Genomic DNA, 24,393 nt, shown 5'->3' with positions numbered 1-24,393 from the left:
ATATGGTAAGGACCCATCTATAGATTCTCAACAAAATCATGTCTTTAAGTTCAACCCATCAATATTATCATCTATTCAGTAAGGACTGTATAGTTTTTCCAGTAAACCCTAATTTTTTTCAGCTCTCCTACCAATAGCTGCATAAACTAACCTACTTAGTTTACTAATGTGGCGGTGCCGCAAAATTGATTGTTCTTAGATTTTGAGATATAAGAACAGATGATGAAGACCCAATTCAGTCAAGATAATTCTACAGGATTCGAGTACAAATTAAATTTAAAGAAAAAACGAATCATTTACCTGTAAATAGACGCGATTACGCAAGGAAGGCTGAGAGACTGTGTGTGTGTGTGTGTGTGTGAGAGAGAGAGAAGTGGTGGGCTGGATGTTGAAGAAGAAGATGAGGCCTATCTCTCTCCGTTTTTCTATCAAGCAAGTTTTTATTTTTTATTTTTAGTAATTAAAATAAATATATATAGTAAATGTTACAATAAAATAAATAAAAATCATCATTGTATTAGGGCAATCATTAAAACCATCTAAACTTTGTTAAATTATAAAACTCTAACCACAATAATAATATAGAACCATAAATGAGACAATTCAAGTAGCTTACCATTTACTTGACAATAATAATACAACCACTTAACATCTGGCAAAGCATACCCATTGTGGGGGACTTGGGCTTTGTCTAGTCTTATGTACAAAACAAGACCAACAACAAAAACAATGCATACAAAGACAAGCTTCTAGTAAGATCAAATTGTACAACAACAATAATAATAATGACTAGAAACAGGGGAAGCTGGCTGCTGCTGCTGTTTCAAGAAGTAATGATCTCCTTCACCAGCCAATCCAAACTGGGATAAGCAAAATACAGAATAAGGAACGAAGGAAGCGCAAACAGAACCGTGATGACTACATATAGAGCCAAGATTGTTGCACTAGCCGGAACTGCATACAACACAATCACCATGAATATTACAACAAGCGGGAACTTTGTCATCAACTCAACAATCAATCCAACACACTTTCTCACATACCAATTATACTGCACCAATCTCTCCAAATCATAACAATTCACACTCATATGATTATACTGTTGTTCCCTCGATGGACAGTAGTTGTCATGATGGCAGAAGAATGAAGAATGAGATTTCACTCTTTGAGAATTCCTACTCTCAACCATTGATAGTAAGAAATAGTTCTTACATGGGAACTTGAGATTTCCCTTATATATCAGACGTGGAGATAAGTAATTGCACCAAGGACATGATATAAAGAGTGGAAGCTGCAATGGAAGAAACTTAATAATGGCACCCCATTGCAATCCCAGAATGCAATTCTTGCAAACACTGTGACCACACCATAATACATAGGGTACATTTTCTACTATGTTGAAATATTCCCAACATATAGGACACTCCAGTCCTTCATCTTCTCCAACCCTTGATGAACAATTTGAAGATATTTCATCATCATCATCATCATCTGTGCATTCTGTAGCTTTTTCATTTATCTTCAGATTCCCTCCTCTTATACCACTTCCAATGCAATTTGACGCAAACTTCCACATTGGAAACACTTTCGACAACTAATTAAGGGACAAGATTGAAAATATTATAAACCCTAATAATTGAGATCTGGTGATCGCCCATAATGATGATTGGAAGATTTGATTCTTACCGATTAGTCTGTTAGGGTTTCGTTATGATATTTTCCTCCTTCATACTCTCTCTTTCACTTGCATCTGTTCAACAATCTGGTCTGCAAATCTTTATACCGACCGACCGACCGACGGGGGAAGAGAAAGAGAATCGCAGATCCAAACTGTCTTTATTTCTAAACTTTAATGCTTTTATTTATATATATTTTTACGTAAATATTTTATTATTACGATCTAATTATGATTAAACAAACTTACATGATAATCCTTTATATTGACTATAAATTATTTGTGAATTGTCAATGTTGATCAACAACTTAACTTACATTATTTGGAAAATATTTTGTCCAAAATTTGTGAATTGCTTCAATTTTTTTATTTATTTTAATAATTTTAGTGTTAATACAAATAAAATTATTTAAAAGGGAGTTGAGAGTTATACCTTCTATATTCTTAATGGTTTAAAATATTGTATTAAACTTTATTTAATATCCAACAAGAAAAGGCTAGAATCCACTTTATTTGCTATTCAATTTTGTTTTGCTTTTTTTTATTAGACTACAAGGTAGGCTACGGCTATCATATTTATTGTTCAACTATTTACATAGTAAATATAGCCAAAAATAAATATAGTATAAGGACCATAAAACAAATATAGTTTAATTAATAATACATGTTTCGTATAGTACTTTTTAATAATATATATAATATATATATATATATATATATAAAACTATATAAAAAAACAAAATTATTTAATAAATTATTCGAAAGAAAATATCAACTTTCTGACCGACTATATGTCATAATAATAATAATAGCATTACGAATAATACGCATCAAACGATTACGATGATTAAAAATTCGATAATTTATCTACAACCACTAGATAATTCAAAAAATATATATATATTTTATTTTGTATCTCCACAAATAATAATAATAATAATAAACTTATTTAAAATTGATATTTATTCTATTTTTTCATTTAGAATAAGCTTATTTTTTAAAATGAATATAGTAATTTTTTGAATTATTGTGATTTTTTATTTGAAGACGATAATGAGCGTGAAATTGAAATGCATAAAAAAACTGTCCAGGTTCGAGTGGCCCGACCCGACCTAACTGATTCTGGTGATGTGTTCGGAGCCTGAAATCAGAAGACGCGGGTACCCGGCCAAGACCAACAGTTAAGAGGGTAGGTTAGGTCTTTGTCGCGCTTCCTCTATCGCGCGTTCGCGTCTCCTTTCCTCTCTTCTTCACCATTTTGGAAGATAGACACATAGTTCTCTATCAGGTCAGAATAGATATCCATGGTGGCGGGAAATGAAAGGCTGGACGCTTCTAATTGAGGGGAGGTAGATGACAGGGATTCTATTGTTGAACCTACTTGATCAGATACTGCTGAGCTTTGGCTTATTCAATGGCCGGAAGATCGGGTAATTTACTTAGTTAATTATTTTCCGATTTAAAGTTCTCTTACATAGATTGTCATGAGAGATCAGCTTGGTATGATATGGTGGTATGGTTTAGCTAATATTCTTGGTTGATTACTGCAGCTTCCTGATTTTGACGGGCAAGAGCTATTGGATTGCTCGGAAATTTCGAGAGTTCATCAGGCAAGTATAATTTAGATAATCAATAATGAATGTTCTTATCTGGTTTCTTCCTGCTGTATGATTATGAAGTGCTAGTTTAATTTTATCAAACTGTTTTCATGATGCAATAGTTATTATACTGCAAGGGATCTTTATGTATTTAAATTTAATTAATTTAACTTTCACTACCAAGAGCCTAGTGAACTTCAGAAACATGTCAGCTGTTTGTTTGAAGCAACTGTATCAGAGATCTTCATGAACTTCTCAAACCCATTGAATCTCACACTTTTGCTATTCCCACTCTAAGTGATAGGTCAAAAAGCTCAAAATCGACAATTAGTAAAGGAGGTTCAGTACATACAGGAAGATATCAGAGCTCATGAATGTCTGAGGCAGTGAGGTTGCCAAAACAAGGAAAGGGAAAACATAACGAGGACCACCATTCTGTTAAAAGCACTAGATTAAGGGGTAGCGATATCATCTCTCCCGATTCTCTCCAACAGTCCAAGGAAAGGAAATCCAAGAAAAAATAGATTTTAATACATAGATGTATCAAAGATTTTGAGGAAAATAGGAAATATGTATTAGATTTCTGTATTATTCTATAAATTATAAACCTTTTTGTAAATATCAGAATTTCAGTGAATTGTTGATAGGCTGTTAAAATTTGGAGGCATTGTAATATAGAAACTCCTATTTTTTGTTTTATATATATCATTGAAGACATATTTAGACTCTATAAACTATATATCTTTTTAGCCCATAAAAATTCTGATTTGAGATGGAAATCTCACTTTTTTGCACTCAATCATGATTTCTTTGTCTGAATTCAATTATTGTAATACATGTTTAGGATTAGTTTTATTTAGTCTGTGTGTGTTTGGCTCATGTAACTTGAAAGAATCCTCTCACCCTCACTCATTATGGTCTGCTCTATTTTTTATGCAACTTGAAATCAAAGGGATAAGATCAATCCATGGCTGTTGATTCATAGGTTCATGAGTCTAATTGCATCCGGAAGAGAAAGAAAAAACATCTTTGTGATGCTGACCGGAGGGGGGGCCCAACATGAAGTAGAGCCAGAGGTACTTTGTCTTTCTATAATAATGTTGAAGATTCATATCTATTTCCAAGGCTGGTGTAGTTTTGTCCCTTTCCTATAGATGATCCAGAAATCCCATCAATGGTTCATACATGCTGGTATGCGTTGTTTTCAGGTGCAAAAAGCATATCCTTTTCTTATCTCACTAATAATTATAATCCACTCTTCTAATTCTATGTGGCTGGTTGTTTTTCCATCACTCATAAGTCATAACAGTCCAATAATTGTCATTTTTATAAATTGGTAAACTTGCCATAATTTCTCCACTTGATGGTGTCTTGAAAACTTGATTACACGGCTGTCCTATCTCATTTTAGCTCATAACAAATGATTTTTTCAACTTCTTTGAAATCTGCTGTTGCAATTCATGAGACTAATTGACATAAAACTTTTGCATATATTTATATTTAAACCCAGTTTATATGCTAAATTTAGAAAACAAAAAAAACATACATATGATCGTTTGTTGTACAATTGGAATACATATAAGCCTCTTGAAGTGACTAATACCTAGATATTAGGGTCATTTTCGGACTTGGTCCAAATATATAACTACCACCCTTCAATTATTTACTGTGTAAGGCTGTAGTGATGTCCCTTTCTTGTGTCCTTTAGGATCGAGCTTCTTCTAGTTCATTCAATTTGAAACTGCTGCAATCGGCAAATGTGTGGTTCAAACGCTTGCATGAAATGAAATTGCAGACTTGTAAAACACATTCTCGTCTTGCTTCATCAAATTAAAGACCATGTGTAGTAAGTTGTAAAATTGACAGCAGTTAATTCTATCTTTTAAACTAAAAACATATTTGTTTGATGGTCCATATGTTTTTTGTGAACTTATCAATAAATGAGAGCATATACGACAGAAACTCAGAAAGTGCAAGGAACACATACATGTGCATTATGTTACATGTACCTAGCTAGGTCTCTATTCGTTTTTCTCTCTTTTAGAGATATGAAAGTACATGAATACGATCTTGATGGAAGCCTTTCACTTATATATGTGACGATTCTTGATTTATTGTGGTAAGAAAATTAGGAACTCTTAAATTATCTTTTGAGTAGTCTTATGTCTTAAGTCTTAACCAGTTGATGAAAGCAATAATTGGTTATAATGACATTTTGTCTGTATATGTGGGTGGCATGTGTGGTCTATTTATGGAGCCGAAAGGATCGTGGACCCAACCCAAAGTCAGTCAATATGACATACTACTGCCAGTGCCAGGCTGCCAGCTAGCTATATTGGATGAGCCCAAATCGTCGGACCCAAAGGATACTTCCATTCCTTTAACCAAAAGCATCCTTCCTTCATGTACTAAGTGATTAACGTGGCAGTCTTGATCCCCATCCCATTATTGAATCATGTCATATTGTATCATTCATTCACCAACAAATTATTATTTCTCTCCTCTCTGCATATTCTTTTGCTTTACTTGGCTACTGATCTGATCGATCAGTGATCACTGCGCTTAGATCTCCCATGGTTTCTCTCTCTCTACCATGCCATCTATTCCAGACTCCCTGTTCTCCTTTAAAAGGTCTCTTTCTCATTTTGCACTCTTCAATCAAGCTTCCTCATTTTTCATTTCGTTATTGTTTGTTTAATCAGGTGGTTTGGTCTGTGCCGGAATTCTCACTCCAACAGCAACGTTGACGATGTGGAATTCTCCCTCTACTCCATCGAATGCTATGCCTGCACCCAAGTGGGTGTTCCTGCATTCCACTCGACCAGCTGCGACCAGGCCGATCAACCCGAGTGGGAAGCCTCTGCCGGTTCGTCGCTAGTTCCAATAAAGTGTCGCCCTATCAACAAAACAGGAAAGAAACACCGGCCATCTGGCCCATTCGGCCGGGTACTGGACCCACGGAGCAAGAGGGTTCAGCGGCTCAACCGATTGTTCCTGCTGGCACGCGGCATGTCCCTTGCCGTCGACCCTTTGTTCTTCTACGCTTTGTCGATCGGCCGGAGTGGGTCGCCGTGCCTTTACATGGACGGCGGGATGGCGGCGATGGTTACCATCCTTCGCACGTCCGTGGATGCCGTGCACGTTTTCCACCTCTGGCTGCAGTTCAGATTGGCGTACATATCGAGGGAATCCTTGGTGGTTGGATGCGGGAAGCTGGTGTGGGACGCACGCACCATTTTGTCTCATTATATTCGGTCCATGAATGGCTTCTGGTTCGACCTTTACGTCATACTTCCCGTCCCCCAGGTACTCAATTCTACAACTTATTTTTCTTCAATAATTCATGAAATGAATCTTTCACTTACAACAGTTAGATAGATGGATGATTAATTTTTAGTTAGATTACATTTGCAGGTAGTGTTTTGGTTGATCCTTCCAAGGTTGATAAGAGAGGAGAAGATAAAGATGATAATGAGTGTACTTGTGGTGATGTTCATCTTCCAATTCCTTCCTAAAGTCTACCACACCATATGCCTCATGAGAAGAATGCAGAAGGTCACTGGTTATATATTCGGCACTATTTGGTGGGGTTTCGCTCTTAATCTCATCGCGTACTTCATAGCTTCTCATGTAAGTTTTTTCAATCCCCTCTAAGAAATATAATAAATCCCTCCTCCCAAGTTAATATTGTTCATATGTATATATATAGGTTGCTGGAGGATGTTGGTACATCCTGGCTATACAACGGGTTGTATCGTGCATAAGGCAGCAATGCGACAAAAAAGCCATTTGTAACCTTTCCTTGGCTTGCTCTCAGGAAGTCTGTTATCAGTTCATGATGCCCGCAAACACTGTTGGTAATCCATGCGGTGGTAATAACTCATCCACATCCGTCAGGAAGCCTTTGTGCTTAGATATAAACGGACCCTTCAAATATGGTATCTACCAATGGGCTCTTCCCGTCATTTCCAACAACTCTATCAGAGTAAAAATCCTTTATCCCATTTTCTGGGGCTTAATGACACTCAGGTGAGGTGTGGTGTGGTGTTGTGTTGGTATAAATAAATAATTATTTAACATAATGTCTTGATCATCATTCATCAATCAATGTTGTTTTCTGCAGCACATTCGGGAATGATCTGGAACCGACGAGCCATTGGCTAGAAATCATATTCAGTATATCGATGGTGCTTAGCGGGTTGATGCTATTCACCCTTTTGATCGGAAACATACAGGTGTTCTTGCATGCAGTGATGGCAAGGAGGAGGAAGATGCAGTTGCAGTACAGAGACATTGAGTGGTGGATGAAACGGAGGCTGCTCCCGTCTCAACTGAGGAAAAGAGTTCATCATTTTGAACGACATATATGGGCTTCCATGGGAGGAGAAGTAAACGAAATGGAACTTATTAAGGATTTACCTCAAGGCCTCCGAAGAGACATCAAACGTTACCTCTGCCTTGACCTCATCAAAAAAGTACCCATTTTCCAACAACTCGATGATCTTATTCTAGACAACATCTGCGATCGCCTCACGCCCATCCTCTACTCCAAGGACGAGAAGGTAGTTCTTTCAATCCAATCTTTCTAGTAATTATATTAATTGACAGTTATATATATATACACATATAGATTATTCGAGAAGGGGATCCGGTGCAAAGAATGGTATTCATAGTGAAGGGAAGGATAGAAAGAAGCCAAAATCTAAGTAAAGGTTCAGTGGCCATCAGCATGGTAGGACCTGGAGGTTTTCTAGGGGACGAGCTTTTCTCATGGGGTCTTCGTCGTCCCTTTATTGACCGACTTCCACCTTCTTCCGCCACTTTCACTTGCCTCGACTCTATGGAGGCTTTTGGGCTCGACTTCAACCACTTGCGTTACATAACCGAGCATTTCCGCTATAAATTTGTCACGGAGCGGATGAAAAGGACAGCCAGGCACTATTCGTCCAACTGGCGCACGTGGGCTGCGGTCAATATCCAACTGGCATGGCGGCGCTACGTGGCTAGGACTAGCCGGAGGAGGGTTCCCATGTTGTCGATGTCGGAGGAGATCGACGGGGATAGAAGGCTAAGACAGTATGCTGCCATTTTCATGTCCATCAGACCTCATGACCATCTCGAATAGTAAAAGCTAAAAGCATGTAATATTATCTGTAATCATTTAAATGTTTGTTTGTTCTCTATTCTAAATTTAATAAGTGAAGATGAATTCAAAAATTAAAGTGATGCTGAACTTTAAAATCATGAATGAAATTTTTTGAGATAAGCTTAAGAAAAACTAAAAGAGTGTCATTTATAAAAATTGTTAAACTAGGCAAATAATATTGTTAATAATGTTACCGTTTTTATTTATAAGGTTAAAGACAAAATATTTTTTTTTTTTTAAATGAGCCCAAATTGTAAGATTTTAATAAAAGATGTCCGAAATTAAAATTAACTCAATAAAATGCTCTAATTTGATAATTATTATTTTTAAAAGATTTGGATATATCTGTTTTAAATAAATACTTAGACATAAAATTAAACCCAACTTGAAAGTTTTTTAATAATAGTGATTAAAAAAAAAGAGTAACCCCTCAACACCCTAAGCTCCATACAGCATCATGAGATTTGCCGTTTTGTAATTTTATGATGGTTAACTCATAACTTAATATATATATATATATATATATATATATATAATAAATTAATAAATATGTCACATTTATCAAGTAGGCTAATAACCAAACAATTACAACATTTTTAATCAAGTAGGCTAATAACACTTTAAATTTTTAATTCAACCCAAAATTTGATAAACGCGTGACATTTTAAGGATATAAATTCAACTTTGTAACTAACTAATCTATATATATATATATATAATGATGCTTATTTTTTAAAGTGTCCGGATTTCCGAATCGAGAACTGTGATTAATTTGGATATATGTGAGAGTAAATGGATACATAAGTCGGATTGTGGGTTGACCCGCCCATAAAAATTTTACTGTAATATTTTTTTCACGGTTTTTTATATTATTACTCGTGCAAATGCACGGGATACATGTTAGTATTATTAATAATGTTACCATTTTTATTTATAAAGTTAAAGACAATTTTTTTTTTTTAAATGAGCCCAAATTGTAAGATTATAATAAAAGATGGCCGACATTAAAATTAACTCAATAAAATGCGCTAATTTGATAATTATTATTTTAAAAGATTTGGATATATCTGTTATAAATAAATACTTAGACATAAAAATAAATCCAGCTTAAAAGTTTTTTAATAATAGTGATTAAAAAAAAACAGCATCATGATATTTGCCGTTTTGTAATTTTATCATGGTTCACTCATAACTTAATATATATATATATATATATATATATATATATATATATATATATATATATAATTAATTAATAATTATGTCACATTTAGTTAAAATATATTACAAATAAAATAACACAATCTTTAGCAACCAAAAAAAAAGAATAACAGAATAATATTTCAATATGACCCCGTTAAATTTACCATTAGCACGTGTTACAAATTTAAAATATGTTACAAGATGTTTAGTTTAATAATGAGAAAGTTTTGGGCTTTAAATTCACGAGACTTTTTTCTGACCCATAAGTCCAAGAACCTCATCCCAAAGCCCAATAGTTCCAATAGTTGAAAGTCCAATAACAGATGGGCTACAAGCAGCAACATTCCAATAACCAGATCCAATTTCATCTCTCAATTGTTCTCTCTCCCATCCACAATATCCATCAAAAAACCTAAAATCGTCAACGCCAACCACATTCCTCTTCACCATCTCCGACGCACATCCAACGCTCTCCTTCGTTCCATAATAAATCCCTTTCATCACCTCATCGAAAACGCCGCTCCTTCCAACGCCATCGCCATCGCCACCGCCACCGCCGGCCTTCTCTCTCACTAAAAACACGCTTTCCTCCAACGGCCCGCCGAAGAACAGCTGCCGGTCGGAGAAAGTCCCCTGAACATCCAACGCCGTTGATTTCGTTTCCTTGATTGACATCAATGAAGGCCGGTTCAGTATTATCCCGGTTGGACCCACCGGTCCCATTGATAACAGTAGGATTACAGTCCTTTCGAATATATGAACCCCGTCTAGCTTCTCCGTCGCGATTAACAGACAGCCTCTCTCGGGTTCGTGAATCGCGTGAACCCATTTGTCCGCGATGGTCAGATCGCTTGTGGAGGGTGAACCCAATTGAGACTGGTTCTGAATGGATCGTCTTTCCTCAATGACTAACTTTGCCCTAAATGAACGCCAATCGGAATTAATGATCGGACCCAGATGTTCTTCGTCCCCACGAGATGCACCCATCTGACAACCTGAATAAAGAAATTCAAAATAAATTAGAAGAATTGAAAAATGGGTTGAAATTAATGATCTTAAAACGATACCAACATGTGACGAGATGGGTACGGTTCTTGAGATTTCTGATCGGAAGTGAATGGGAGATGAATTTGCGTGTAAGTGAATGGGCAAAAGGTAGGAGATTGTTTGAGGAAGATGATGAAGAACAGAGAAAGCAAGCTTCCATGGCGGCGGCTGTTGGGTTTTGATTTGGTAAGGAAAGTAAAGTAAAAACATAAGGATTTATAGGATATGATTAGAAAGAAAGAATATATTATACACCACACAAGTGCAACTATGAAGGATATGATGATGATGGATATGTTTTTTTTTACTTTTCTTTTAGTATGGGCGGGCCAATTTGGATAAGTTTGGATATACATTTTAATTCCACGTACTCCATAAATAATTAAAACTATTTTTATTTTATTATTTCTATTCATCAAATGATTCAAATCACAAAAATTGCATATTGAAAAGAATGAACGTGGCATGCACCTCACCAATTAAATTGTTTTTTTTGGTTGAATTTCTTTTGGCATGAGACCACACAGATAGTCAAATTTATAAATTAAATAGGTAAAAGAAAGGTAATTAATATACTTAATTAAAAAGAATATATTAAAATAATTTAAGTAACTAGAGTTGTACCTAAAAGAAGTACAGTTGTGGTTGATGCTCTATAATAAGTATAATTATAACCCTTGTTATTGGTTCTCTAAACTGAATTTTTTTAATTAAGGTAAGTAAAAAAAATAAAAAGTAACCAATTATTAAGAAATTAAAAAAATACGATCTAGTTCTAATAATTTAAAAAAAAAAAAAATCCTTTATAAATCTCTTAACAAAATATGATATTTCGTTTTAGAGTGAAATTAGTTTTAAACTAAACGTCGAAACGAATCCCGTTTTGCGAAACAGATTCCGCCAATGCTAGACTAAGAACTATAGAAGCGAAATAACTTCTTTCCTCGTGAGCAAGAAGCACACCAGCAGTGTGCATTGCATCGCGGATTCACTTTGTTTTTTTTGCATTTGACTAGGTTGACAGTTGATTGGAAAATGCTTTGATCTATCCGGCCAGTCGACGGACGACATGGTTATCTTGTGTGACAACACAAAAAAGGGAGGCTAGACAACACAGAAGATGAAATATTAACAAAAGTGTTAAAATACCTTGTTTTAAATATAAAAAATATTAATTTTATTTTTTATGATTTATAAAAAAAATGGCCATTATGAAAATTTAAGTAATTATTAAAAACTAACTTTAATAACATTGTTGATAATATAACAACCACCTATTATATCTTCTAGGGTCATGAATACTAATATATTTTTGCTAATAGTGATGTTTTTTTTATCAAAATTTCTACATTCTTGAGAATAAATAAAAATAATTCATTGGTTTAATAATCCAATAAATTAGTCAAGGACTTATTTATAAATAAAAAATAAAAACTTATTTAAGAATAATATGAATTAACCCATAAAGGAACAAGGAGTCAAGGACTTAGTGTGATGTTGAGGTTGGGCCTTTAGTGAGGAAGGGGCTAATAGATAATTAATACTTTTGGGCTCTCAGTTATGTGAAAAGGCCCAATAATTGCTGTATATGATCCATGAGGATATTTTTTATATAAATGAAATATAATTGTTTAAAAACATTAACAAAAATTATCTTCCAATTAAAAAACATTAAAACATTAGAAATATATAATTTATTTTTTAGTATTTTCAAAGTGTCTTTGTAACCTCATTTTTTCTTCTATATATGCATTAACCAATTTAATAAATTTAAGGATGATAATTAATTTTCTTTTGAAAGCATAATCTTTCATATTTTATTTTGTTGAGCACTCTCATTTTTTAATATTTTTATTGATTATTTAAAAATATATATATATATATATTTATATTTATTGGTTATTCTATAAAATCACAACTAAAGATTAATATTGTGATAAATTATAAGGAAATATGCAGATATTGAAGAAAATATATGTGTTTAAAGGTGAGGTGTTGAGAAATACTAAAACTCAACCTTAATTAAACTTAGAATTGAATGATTATACAAAATAGAATTGATGCTAATCTATATATAGTTCATTATTAAAATAAATATATAAAAATACAATAACTTTAGTCTTGATTTCATAATACCTTATGCATATGAACTTCAATTATATACCATGATTAAAATGTTATCAAGTGAAGTCAATCTATTATACTAAAAAGCTCACTTAGACGTATGTACTTGTACAACTAACTCACTTAGACGTATGTACTAATAAAAGGTCATTTAAACATATGTACTATCAAAAATTGACTCATTTAGCCTCTTTTAATAACCATGGTTAACTTTTATTTTTAAATTTATATATTTATTAATTAAATATTAATATATTTTCTCTTTCCTTTTTTTATTAATTAAACTAGGTAATTTATTTTATTCTTAAATTTTTTATTATTTTAATATTAATTTCTCTTTTATATTTAATCTTTTTTTTTTATTAATTTTTATTTCTCGTATTTCTTAAATTGTCATTTTTTTATAAAAATTTAACAACTTATTTATGAATTTTATGTTTTACTGTAATATATTTTTGAAGGGTTTTTTCTTATTTAGTTTAATATAAATAAAAATGAAATTAATAATTTTTTATTTAATTTTTATTCACGACTTATATTAGTAGTAAAGGAATTGTTTAATATTTGATTATTACTCTTTTAGTGTTTGATGAATGAGTTTTTATTATTATTCCATTCTTAATTTTTAATTAATTTATTTTTGTGTTGAAGGATTTTTATTGTTGAAAGAATTTTTATTGTTATATTCAATTATTGGAATCAAACAATTTTAAAATAATTAATAATTAATGTGAGTATAAAAAAATATATATAAAAAATAAGAAGAAATATAGAGTTAAAATAATTAATGATGAATCCCCATATATATATATATAATATTAAAATTATTAATCAAAATACTCATATAAAAATTATAAAAAGATAAAAATAGAGGGTTCATTTATTAGTAATAAATGAAATAATAAATGAAAAGGAAAGAGAGAGAAAATATATTAATATTTAATTAATAAATATATAAATTTAAAAATAAAAGTTAACCCTAGTTACTAAAAGAGGTTAAATGAGTCAATTTTTGATAGTACGTACGTTTAAATGACATTTTATTAGTACATACGTTTAAGTGAGCTAGTTGTACAAGTACATACATCTAAGTGAGCTTTTTTCCAAATATATATATATAATATGTGGTTGTAGAATAGACACATTTATATTATTTTGAATAAATGTTATCAAGTGAAGCCAATAATCTGATGGATGCAAAAGCGAGAATATGACGTGAAACTAACCATCTTTAATGCCCCTTCCCTCAATTCATATCATATCATGCCAAGTCTATTAAATATTATTGTAGTACTGGTCCTTCCAATTCAAATAAATATAAATTTTTAGTTTCACTTGTCTCATTATTTTTTTTTTCATTATCTATATGTATGATACTTAAAAACAAATTATTTTCCCTCTCTACCATTCTTTATTTTTTTTAATTATTTTAAAATTTAAAAATTATAAATATATTTTATCTTATATTTTTTTCTTCATAATTATTTTCTCCTTAATTAATTATTTATATATATATATATATAATATTTTCTTTATTAATATAAATAATTTTTTTATTTAATATAAAAATTAATTAATTAATAATAAATATTAAATACAAAATATAAATAAAAAAAAATTATTTCAACGATCTAAAATGGTCTAACGGTTAAAGTGTTCACATGTTATACTTAATACGAGAGTTCGAATCTGAAAGTGTGAGGTCGGAATTAGTGATTGGTTTGGCGAGCATTTGAAAGTGTGATGTCACGAGATTGAAGTCGGGTGGTGTTGGTTTGTCGAGTGTGAGGTCGGAATTATTGGTTGTTTGGAGAGCATTTGAAAGTGTGAGTTGTGAGGTCACGAAATGAAGGTCAGGTGGTTTGTCGAGTGTGAGGTCAGAATTAGTTGCTCGTTTTGCGAGTATTTGAAAGTGTGAGGTCAGGAGATGAAAGTCGGGTGGTGAGTGGTTTGTCGAATGTGAGGTCGGAATTAGTGGTTGGTTTGACTAGCATTTGAAAGTCTGAGGTCACGAGATGGAGGTCGGGTGTTGGGTGGTTTATCAGGTATGAGGTCGGAATTAATTGTTGGTTTGACGAACATTTAAAAATGTGAGGTCACGAGATGGAGGTCGGGTGGTGGGTAGTTTGTCGAGTGTGAGGTCGGAATTAGTTATTGGTTTGACAAGCATTTGAAAGTGTAAGGTCACGAGATGGAGGTCGAATGGTGGGTGGTTTGTCGAGCTTGAGGTTGATTTGGCGAGCATTTGAAAGTGTGAGGTCACGAAATTAAGGTCGGGTGGTGGGTGATTTGTCAAGTGTGAGGTCATAATTAGTTGTTGGTTTGACGAACATTTGGAAGTGTGAGATCACAAGATGGAGGTCGGGTGGTGGGTGATTTGTGAAGTGTGAGGTTAACCTTAGTTGTTGGTTTGACGAACATTTGAAAGTGTGTGGTCACGAGATGGATGTCAGGTGGTGGGTGGTTTATCGAGTGTGAGGTTGGAATTAGTTGTTGGTTTGACGAACATTTGAAAATGTGTGAGGTCACGAGATGAATGTCAGGTGGTGGGTGGTTTATCGAGTGTGAGGTTGGATTAGTTATTGGTTTGACGAACATTTGAAAATGTGTGAGGTCACGAGATGGATGTCGGGTGGTAAGTGATTTGTCGAGTGTCAAGTCGGAATTAAGATTGGTGGTTGAGTTCGACGAGAGATAAGAGATGTGTCATCAATTGAGGTTGACTAATATTGATGGGTGCGTGCCCACGGAGCGCCCCTTCTCTCACATAAGGGCGGTAGGGCGCTATTCGATGAAGATTTCCGAGGGGATAAAAAACATATATAAAAAAGTGTGAATCACAATATTATGGTCAATTAATGGGTTATGTGGGATAAAATATATATTAACATTAAATTTAAGATAAAATTTAATTTTTACAAATTAAAACCAATTTTAAACTAATTAAATTTTAATAATATTAATTTTATTTAAAATATTTATAAATAAATTATATTTTAAATATATTCTTAATGCATGGGCTAGTTATTATTATTTCTATACAGATTAAGAAACAATTCGAAAATGTGTCTCTAAACCATTCAGCTGGCATGTATAATAATTTTATTATCAATTTTGAATCATATTGATTCTTAAATTGAATTTCCAATCATTATAAATTATCACATTTTAATTAATTAATTAATTATTATCAGAGCAAATTATGTTTACTTTAACAAGAACAAGAAAGCGTCTATTAAGATAAAATAACCTTACACAAAGTAAAAGTCTAAACCTTAAATACGCCATTTCTAGAAAACAGGGGAATCGGATGACGAAGGAGAAGAGTTAACCAAATTGAGAATTTCGTTCCAGTAATTCTTGTTATCACCTTCGTCTTCTTCTTCTTCTTCGTAATCACTTCCGCTATCGGAATCTCCTCCTCCTCCTCCATTCTCAGACAAACCACCGCCACCATCGCCGCCGGCGTTCGGATTTTGAAGAAGAAGGTCTGTAAACCTCTCTATAAAGCTTCCGTCCGCCACATGTTCGTTCAAATGCCTCAAAGACTCTGACCCCCAACCACTTTCAACCCCCATCCGTTGGAATACGCCGCCGCAACTCATTGATGAAGACGAACCTTCCGTTAACTGCCCCACCCCACCCTCTTCTTCTTCTTCTTTCATCGAACTACTGCCCACGAATTCAATGAAATCTGTCGAGCTTTCACCGATTATTCCCACCTGTGGAATCGTCGGCGGAGCAGTTTCGGAGAAGTTAAGAGTCGACGTTGGCGATTCCAGGTCACCAAGAGACGTTCTGGTCGTTGACTTAGTGGACCAAATACCTGTCCACGCCTTCAATATGTCAAGGCATCGCGGCGGGTCGGCGGAAGGTACAGAATGCTTGTTCTTTGTCGTTGGAGGAGGAGGAAGTGAGGCGGTGGAAATGCGAACCCTGGATTGCCTAGCAAGACGGGCCTCTGCCTCAAGGCGAGCACTTTCCCACTGAGCCATGTGACTGAGATTGGCGGCAATCTTGGTTTGGCCGTCGCCGGAGAGAAGGGCGTCGTTCTTGGGCTTGTGGGTAACTGGGTCGATGCCCATTTTGTCAAGCCTCTTCTTGAGATGAGTATTCCAATAGTTCTTAATCTCATTATCCGTTCTTTTGGGCAAGTGGGTCGCTATGGCCGACCATCTAGAAACAGACAAAGATTTGATCGATCATGAGATCTCAAAGTAAAAAACAAAAAAGATGGTTGATTTTGAAGATTCTTCTAGAAATTTCTCCTATATATTCTAATAAGTAGGTAGGTAGGTATTGCCAGGGAAAGAATTCTTCTATATCTATACATATATGTGACATTAATGAGTATTTCTGATGATGATGATGAATTAGCTAGAACCTGTTTCCTAAGAGGGCATGGAGTTGAATTATAGTTTGTTCCTCTTGTAGATTGAATTTGCCTCTCTTAATATCAGGCCGTAAATAATTAGTCCATCTTAGCCGGCAACTCTTGCCGCATCTCTGGAGTCCTGTTTATTTGAAATTCATGAAATATTTGAATGATACTATAGTATAGTATAGTATAGTGTTATTAATTACCAGCTTTTGTAGGTAAAGCTCGCCAGCTTCCATGGCCGTGTTCTTCAATGTAAGCAAGGAGTTTGTGGTCTTCTTCAGGTGTCCAGGGACCTCTCTTGAGACCGACTTTGTCACAGCATGGAGACCGACCCATTAATTAATTTGCATGTAATAATATTGCTCTCTCTTCGATCTACTCAGATCGATCGATCGATTGATGAATGAATACTGTTTCTTAAGAAGATATATAAAACACAGTCACTCAATGAGTAGAGTTGTAATAGATAGATAGATAGATAGGGCGCTCACCAGTAAATATGGAGAGAAGGAAGAAGAAGACGACATTAATAATCCATGAGATGAGGAGAGACATTAATAATCCATGAGATGAGGAGAGACATTAATAATCCATGAGACAATATCCTTACCATATCTATTAATTTTATAAATAATATTTATAATATATAATTCAATTTTTTTTTCTTTTTTGAAATCATATTTTAATTCTTTTTTTCAAACATATATACCTTGTCCATATTTATATATATTCAAGCTAATTGTCCACATGAGCTCCTCTAATTAAGTTGATAAGATGATAAGTAATCAATTAATTAAGTTATATTATTTTTATTAATTTTAATATTAAAATAATATATTTTTAAAAATGAAATTATAGAAATAATTCAAATGATAAAAACCGGGTGAATATATATATATATATATAATAAATTAATAATAGTTTATTATGAGTTATTCAACATAACATATCATGTAATTATTTATATATTATGTATACAATGATTATGCATTTGCACGAGTATTAATATAAAAATCATGGAAAAAAATTACGGATAATATTTTTTTTATTTTATTTTTAACCGTTTTAAGTTTATGGGTGGGTCAACCCACAATCCGACCCAAGTATCAATTTACTCAACACCTATATAGATTAGTTAGTTAAAAAGTTGAACTTATATTAATATTAAAACGTCCCGCGTTTATCAAATTTGGTGTTGAATTTAAAATATAAAGTCTTTGTAGCCTAGTTGGTTAAAGAGTTGTACTTGTTTTGTTAGGTTGCAAGTTCGAAACATACCTCTAGCATTTTTAATTTTATTTTTAACCGTTTTAAATTTAAAAACGGGTCAACCCACAATCCGACCCAAGTATCCAAATTAACCACAGCTCTCGACCCGCCAATCCGGACACTTTAAAAATTAAGCATCATTATATATATATAGATTATGTATACAATGATTATTTCATGTAAATTAATTTAGAGGGATGATACAAGAAGCGAATGTGGGGGAACGAAATGGGGAGCGAAGCCACCTGGCATGCCAGGTAGGTCAAATTTTAATTAATTTTTTTTTTCCATGTAGGATAATACCCCTCAATTCAAACTCCTCTCATTTCCTCTCAACCATTCTCTTTCTTCAATCTGAAAACGCTCAAAATTCTCTAAACATCCATCTCTTCAAAAACTCACTCCGATTTCTGATCAATCTTCAATCTATCTCCTCCGCTAAAAATCACTTTCATTTCTGATTAACAACCTTCTCTTCGATCTTCATTCTATCTCCGCTAAACTCACTACCATTTCCGCTCAAACCCACTCTCAAATCCGTTTAAACCCTAGCCTAAGTATCCGCTCAAACTCTAACCCTAAATATCCGCTCAAACTCTAACCCTAAATATCCGCTCAAATGGAATCCGCTCAAACAATGACAGAGAAGAACAAAAACACTTTAGGTAAAAGGAAAAAGCCAGATAGAGATGCAATGTTAACTTCAGATAGAGCTGAAAGGTAAGTTATCATTGTTGCACTATTTCATTTATTGTGTCCCATGTTCATTGTGGATCTATTGCAGCGTTAACTGTCTCCTCTTGTTTAATCTTCATTGAATCAGTTCTTTATTTTATGGTATATGATTAACTGTCGATATATCTATATCATTTTATGAAGCAGAGGTATTAGGAAATGATTAACTCTTTGTTTATGAAGTAGAGGTATATGATTAAATCTTTGAAATTTAGGTGAGTGGTATTAGGAAATGGAGAAGATAATAGAGTTATGATTAAAGCAGCTGTTATGAAATAAGACAGGAAGAAAGACAGTTGAGCTTAAATTGTTAATATTGTGTTGTCTTGTGTGTTAGACTATGTTGTCCTGTGTGTTAGACTTTGTTGTCCTGTGTGTTAGACTTTGTTGTCCCTTGTCTTACATTAAACTATGTTGTCCTATGTTGTTACGGTGTGTTGTCACTATACTATGTTAACTTTATGTTGCTGTGATATTTGGATGCAGATTTTTCTACCCATAGGTTATGATTCTCATTTTTATTTGGTCGTTTACAATACGAAGTCGAACACAATGGATATCATTGACAATAGGCCACTCCCGAAGGGTATAGATATGGGTTCAAAGTACGCAGTATTGAAGACTATTGGATGCAAGTTTTTGAACTTTGTTGCGGATATGAAGTTGAGCATTTTTGACACACTCTTTATATGCGTTGCGAGGCTATTGAAAATGACCTGGCAAGACGCAGGGAACTATAAGGATTGTGGAGTATTCTGTATGCTGCACATGGAGACATACAAGGGAGATCCTAAGTGGACTTGTGGCATAACCCGAGCAAATGCGAGCAAGAATATTCATTGTCTACGAATCCAATACCTATCGAGGATTCTACAATCCGATTCTAACATTTATCGGATGAACTTAAAATACAAGACCAGAAAGTTGTACAAAACCAAGTTATCCGAAACAGTAATGTAATGGTTTTATGTTAGTATAATTAAAACATTTACTTTTTGAATAGTTCAGTTTTATTATTATTATGATTAAAAGTAGTAGTTAAATGGTGAATGAATACATACATGACGATTCTGGACATATTTTGCAGTATATCATTTCATTTCAAAATAAGAAACATTTCATTTCAAAGTAGCAGTATATGTTGTAGAAATATAACATTTATGTACTCAGGACAACATAATAATAAACACAGGACAACATAGTACAAAATACAGGACAACATAGTATAAGACACAGGACAACACCGTTATGAATATGGGACAACATAACAACATAGTATTGGTTTCTAGAACCGTTATAATTTTTGACACTAACGCTATTTCTAGAACCTGGTTTCTTCTTTTCTTTCTAAATGTAAAGTAATGATTTATTAAATTTCATTCATAAAGTAATGAATATAACATTTCTGTAATTGTTTTATTTTTCAATTAAATCGAAGTTAAAAAACAATTAAAACGAGAAATATATTATCCAAAACAAAGTTATCATTGGGAAACATATTATTAAGCAAAGTTATCTTCTGATGTTGTCCCCACATTAATTATCTTTGGGAAACATATAATCAGATACATGATGTAATTGACCCGACAACAATGAAGTAAATGATAGTTGAGTCGAGACTGGATGGGCGGTGAAGTGTGGATTCCATTCCTCTTGCGTTGATATTAGAGAAGGATTACTTGTTGCGGTAGTATCCTAAAACAAAATAACAAACAAAGTATTAAAACATAGTGTAAAAAATAGGACAAGATAATGTAATACATAGGACAAGATAGTGTAATACATAAGATAACATAGTGTAATACACGGGACAACATGATGTAATACACGGGACAACATGGTATTGGACATAGGACGAAATAATTGTTGACACTAACCTTATTTCTAGGAACTGGTTTCTTCATTGCTTTCTCAATGGAAGACTGTTTCCGTTTTGTGGGTGGTCGCCCTCGAGCTCTTACCTTGACGGGCGAGTGGATAACTTTTTTGGTTAGTTCGGAATCCGTCGTACAATTTGGAGATATCTTGAACTTTTCTTTCATATCTTTCATCACTTCATCTAAAGCAGAACAATTAACTTGGGATTTGGATGCAAGTTGTTGAACCTCTAACATGATGGGAGTTAGATAGTTGTACCGATTTCTTTCAATTTCACACACATCCGAATCATAGATGTTGGTGAATATTTGGTAACCTCTCTTCAAGTCTTTACGCCAACGGTCCAATATATAATATGCTGGCACCTGGTTCACTTTCATTCTATTCAAAACAGCCAATATATGCCTACAAAGCAGTCCTCTAAACTCAAACATTTGACATTGACATTTCAAAGTAACCAACACCGAGTTGTACTGTACTTTGTAGGAAAAATCACGCAAATGTTCTCCATTAATTCCAAGACACGGGACAACATAGTTTAAGACACGGGACATCATAATATAAGACACGGGACAACATAAAACAAAACAGAGGACAACACAAGCCAACAAAAATATTAACAGTTTTACACAGGTTTTTAAAAACAACAGAATATTAACAGTCTAACTACATAAACAATAAAAAGATATACCTATTTATGTCCCCAATTGTTGGTAGGTTATTTTCAGAAATGAACGACATCCCAACATTGAGAATTTTGTCTTCGGTACATGGTGATGATGGTTCATTCATAGGGATACATAAGACAAAAAAGAGAAATCAGCACAAAGAATACATGACAACACATGAACAACATATTACAGTAATACATGACAACATATTTAATAAAATGCAGGAAGACATATTGGATAAAACGCATTAAAACGAAAAAAAATATAGTTTAAAACACAGAACAACATATTACAATAACACAAATGACATCAGAATATTAACATTTAGAACAACTTCAATATTTACACGGGACAACATAGTTTAAGACACGGGACATCATAGTTTAAGACACGGGACATCATAGTTTAAGACACGGGACAACATAGAAAAAAATAGAGGACAACACAAGCCAACAAAAATATTAACAGTTTTATACAGGTTCTGGAAAATAACAAAAATATTAACAATTTTATACAGGTTCTAGCTACATATTGGTTCCTACACATAACAATCACATAACGACAGAAAAACGTGAATCCAAGAAACAAACAAAAGAACAATAAAACAAAGAAAAGAGTAAGCTATGATGGAAGAGAAGATATACCATTAGAAGAAGAAGCTAATCGGACAGTCGGACAGTGACGAAGACGAATCTAAACAAAACGCAAGGAGAAGACGACGAGGATGAAGACGAAACTAAAGAACGGAAGGACTACGAGGATGAAGACGCAAGAACAGTAAGAAGTTAAACGACGAGGATGAAGACGAATCTAAAGAATGTAAGAAGAAGAAGCTAGACGGCGCAGATGAAGACGAATCTAAAGAATGGAAGGAGAAGATGATAAACAGCGTGCCGAGGGTGAAGAAAATGGAAGAAGAAGAATAAGGAGGGTTTTGTTTGATTAGCGGGAAATGATATGAGAGTTTGCTAAAGAGGAGATGTAATTTTTTCTCTTTCCTCCGTGGCATGCCAGGTGGCTTCGCTCCCCAATTCGTTCCCCCAATTCGTTCCCTATATCATTTCCCATTAATTTAATATTTATTTTAATAACTTGAATATTTAGTATGCAGAGATATTGTATTTTTGATAATAATTTAACTAATGATTATCATAAAAAATATTTAAAAGAAATAATTAAATTGATAATTAGACCTGTTTTTATTTTAAAAATTCACATAAAAATTAATTTTTTAATCAATCACTTTTCATTAAATACATCACTTATTTTATTAATTAAAATACTAAAATACTTTTTTATTTTTTATTTTATTTATATATCAATACCCTTTAAATATTTTTTATTAAAAATAATTATTACTTTTTTAAAATCATCATCATTATTTAATTTTTCTCTCTATTAGTTTTTAAAAAAATCATAACCAAACAAGGCCTTAGATTCAAAGGAACTTGATGAGGCAACTTGAAAGTTTGTGTACGTGTCAAGAAATAATTGGTAAGAATTTAAAATTCCTTGTAGATCCAATTTCAGTGGGTAACGAACATTTCTTGAATCTAATTTAATTAAAATGACCGACACAAGTAAAAGAAGATAAAAAAAAAGTCAACCTAGAGTGTCTGTCTAATAATTCACATTTATGAATATTAATTCATTATTTAATTAATAGGATAGACTAGCTAAGCTAATTTTAATTTATTTTAATTAAAGCTATGCATGACAGCTAGTAGTACTACTCTTTCTTTTTTTTCATTTAAAGGACCTTTGCATTTATTTATTATCTTAAAAATAAACAAAGATGGAGATATTTTCGATGTACTGGTACAAATATTTTTATAAATAGGATAACTAATTAAATTCAATTTTATTTATTAATTTTAGTATTAATATATTATATACATTTTTATTTTTTTTGAAAAAATCAGCATTTATTAGAATTGAGAATGGAACGAAGAACATTTCAAAAAATACAGTCAAGTTAAATTCCAATAAACTAAAAAAATATTTAATCAAAATTTGTCATGTAATTCACTCTCAATTATTTCTCATATTTTATTATATTTTTTAAACAATAATTTTACTAGTAATTAAATCAATTAACATAAAGTAAACAAAATTGAAACAAGTCCTAAGTGGACCAAACCGACTAATTGTTTTAGTATATATTTTTTCTGTACATATAAATGCAATGTTCCTAAAAATGTTTATAATTCTCATAATTTATTATTATTTTTTTTTTTTAAAAAAAAGTGGAAAATTGTTTGTTTAAACTTTGAACCTTGAAGTGAGTAAATGGGCCCATAGCATGTGGTGGGCCCTAAAGTATGAATTGACATGGGAGACATAACTGGACCTTGAGACCCACTTGTACAATTGTGGGCCATTGAAATTAATTTCTTATTGAACTATTCCAGCTATGGACTCTATCTATGGTCCAACCATGACTTAAATTACCTTCTTAAATAAGCGGCAAAACAATATGATGGCTTACCCATTCTAGTCACCAAACAAATATTTTACATTTTATTTTTTTTCCTATAAATAAATTATATTCCATGCTCTTTTTAGAAACCAAAAGTTTAGTCATGATTTCAACTTTAAAAATATGAAACATTTAGTTTCTTAGATAAATTTTAAAAAATATATATTAATCTTAATTAGGATATACA

At 32.9% G+C, this 24,393-nt stretch overlaps 5 protein-coding genes across 6 annotated transcripts; 1 reads left to right on the top strand and 4 right to left on the bottom strand.

Annotated features, from left to right (window-relative positions):
* Nucleotides 1–594: 594 nt before the first annotated feature.
* LOC124915382 lies at nt 595–1,823 on the bottom strand. Of its 2 annotated transcripts, none has more exons than XM_047456087.1 (2): nt 1,687–1,823; nt 595–1,594 (listed from the first exon to the last, which is right to left on the bottom strand). In XM_047456087.1, the coding sequence occupies exon 2, from the start codon at nt 1,574–1,576 to the stop codon at nt 824–826; it is 753 nt and encodes a 250-aa protein (XP_047312043.1). In that variant the 5' UTR covers nt 1,577–1,594; nt 1,687–1,823; the 3' UTR covers nt 595–823. The 2 variants fall into 2 exon arrangements, with proteins under 2 accessions (XP_047312043.1, XP_047312045.1); XM_047456089.1 differs by having other exon boundaries at nt 818–954; nt 1,044–1,817.
* A 3,791-nt stretch (nt 1,824–5,614) lies between these two features.
* On the top strand, nt 5,615–8,453 carry LOC124913895 (cyclic nucleotide-gated ion channel 2-like). Its single transcript, XM_047454329.1, has 6 exons — nt 5,615–5,904; nt 5,976–6,579; nt 6,688–6,903; nt 6,983–7,302; nt 7,397–7,835; nt 7,904–8,453. The coding sequence occupies exons 1-6, from the start codon at nt 5,867–5,869 to the stop codon at nt 8,396–8,398; spliced, it is 2,112 nt and encodes a 703-aa protein (XP_047310285.1). The 5' UTR covers nt 5,615–5,866; the 3' UTR covers nt 8,399–8,453.
* A 1,294-nt stretch (nt 8,454–9,747) lies between these two features.
* On the bottom strand, nt 9,748–10,870 carry LOC124914399 (UPF0301 protein CHU_1773). The gene is made up of 2 exons (XM_047454941.1): nt 10,694–10,870; nt 9,748–10,617 (listed from the first exon to the last, which is right to left on the bottom strand). The coding sequence occupies exons 1-2, from the start codon at nt 10,827–10,829 to the stop codon at nt 9,863–9,865; spliced, it is 891 nt and encodes a 296-aa protein (XP_047310897.1). The 5' UTR covers nt 10,830–10,870; the 3' UTR covers nt 9,748–9,862.
* A 5,139-nt stretch (nt 10,871–16,009) lies between these two features.
* On the bottom strand, nt 16,010–17,709 carry LOC124915143 (transcription factor MYB106-like). The gene is made up of 3 exons (XM_047455807.1): nt 17,378–17,709; nt 17,178–17,307; nt 16,010–16,969 (listed from the first exon to the last, which is right to left on the bottom strand). Exons 1-3 carry the CDS (start codon nt 17,508–17,510, stop codon nt 16,084–16,086), a joined length of 1,149 nt encoding a protein of 382 aa, XP_047311763.1. The 5' UTR covers nt 17,511–17,709; the 3' UTR covers nt 16,010–16,083.
* A 3,005-nt stretch (nt 17,710–20,714) lies between these two features.
* Nucleotides 20,715–21,610, bottom strand: LOC124916185 (protein FAR1-RELATED SEQUENCE 1-like). Its single transcript, XM_047456914.1, has 2 exons — nt 21,056–21,610; nt 20,715–20,873 (listed from the first exon to the last, which is right to left on the bottom strand). Exons 1-2 carry the CDS (start codon nt 21,608–21,610, stop codon nt 20,715–20,717), a joined length of 714 nt encoding a protein of 237 aa, XP_047312870.1.
* Nucleotides 21,611–24,393: the final 2,783 nt, after the last annotated feature.

Source organism: Impatiens glandulifera, chromosome 9 (genome assembly GCF_907164915.1).
Source record: "Impatiens glandulifera chromosome 9, dImpGla2.1, whole genome shotgun sequence".
Taxonomy (NCBI): Eukaryota; Viridiplantae; Streptophyta; class Magnoliopsida; order Ericales; family Balsaminaceae; genus Impatiens; species Impatiens glandulifera.
The sequence above is the reverse complement of the archived record's forward strand: the minus strand, read 5'-3'. Positions and strand labels throughout refer to the sequence as shown.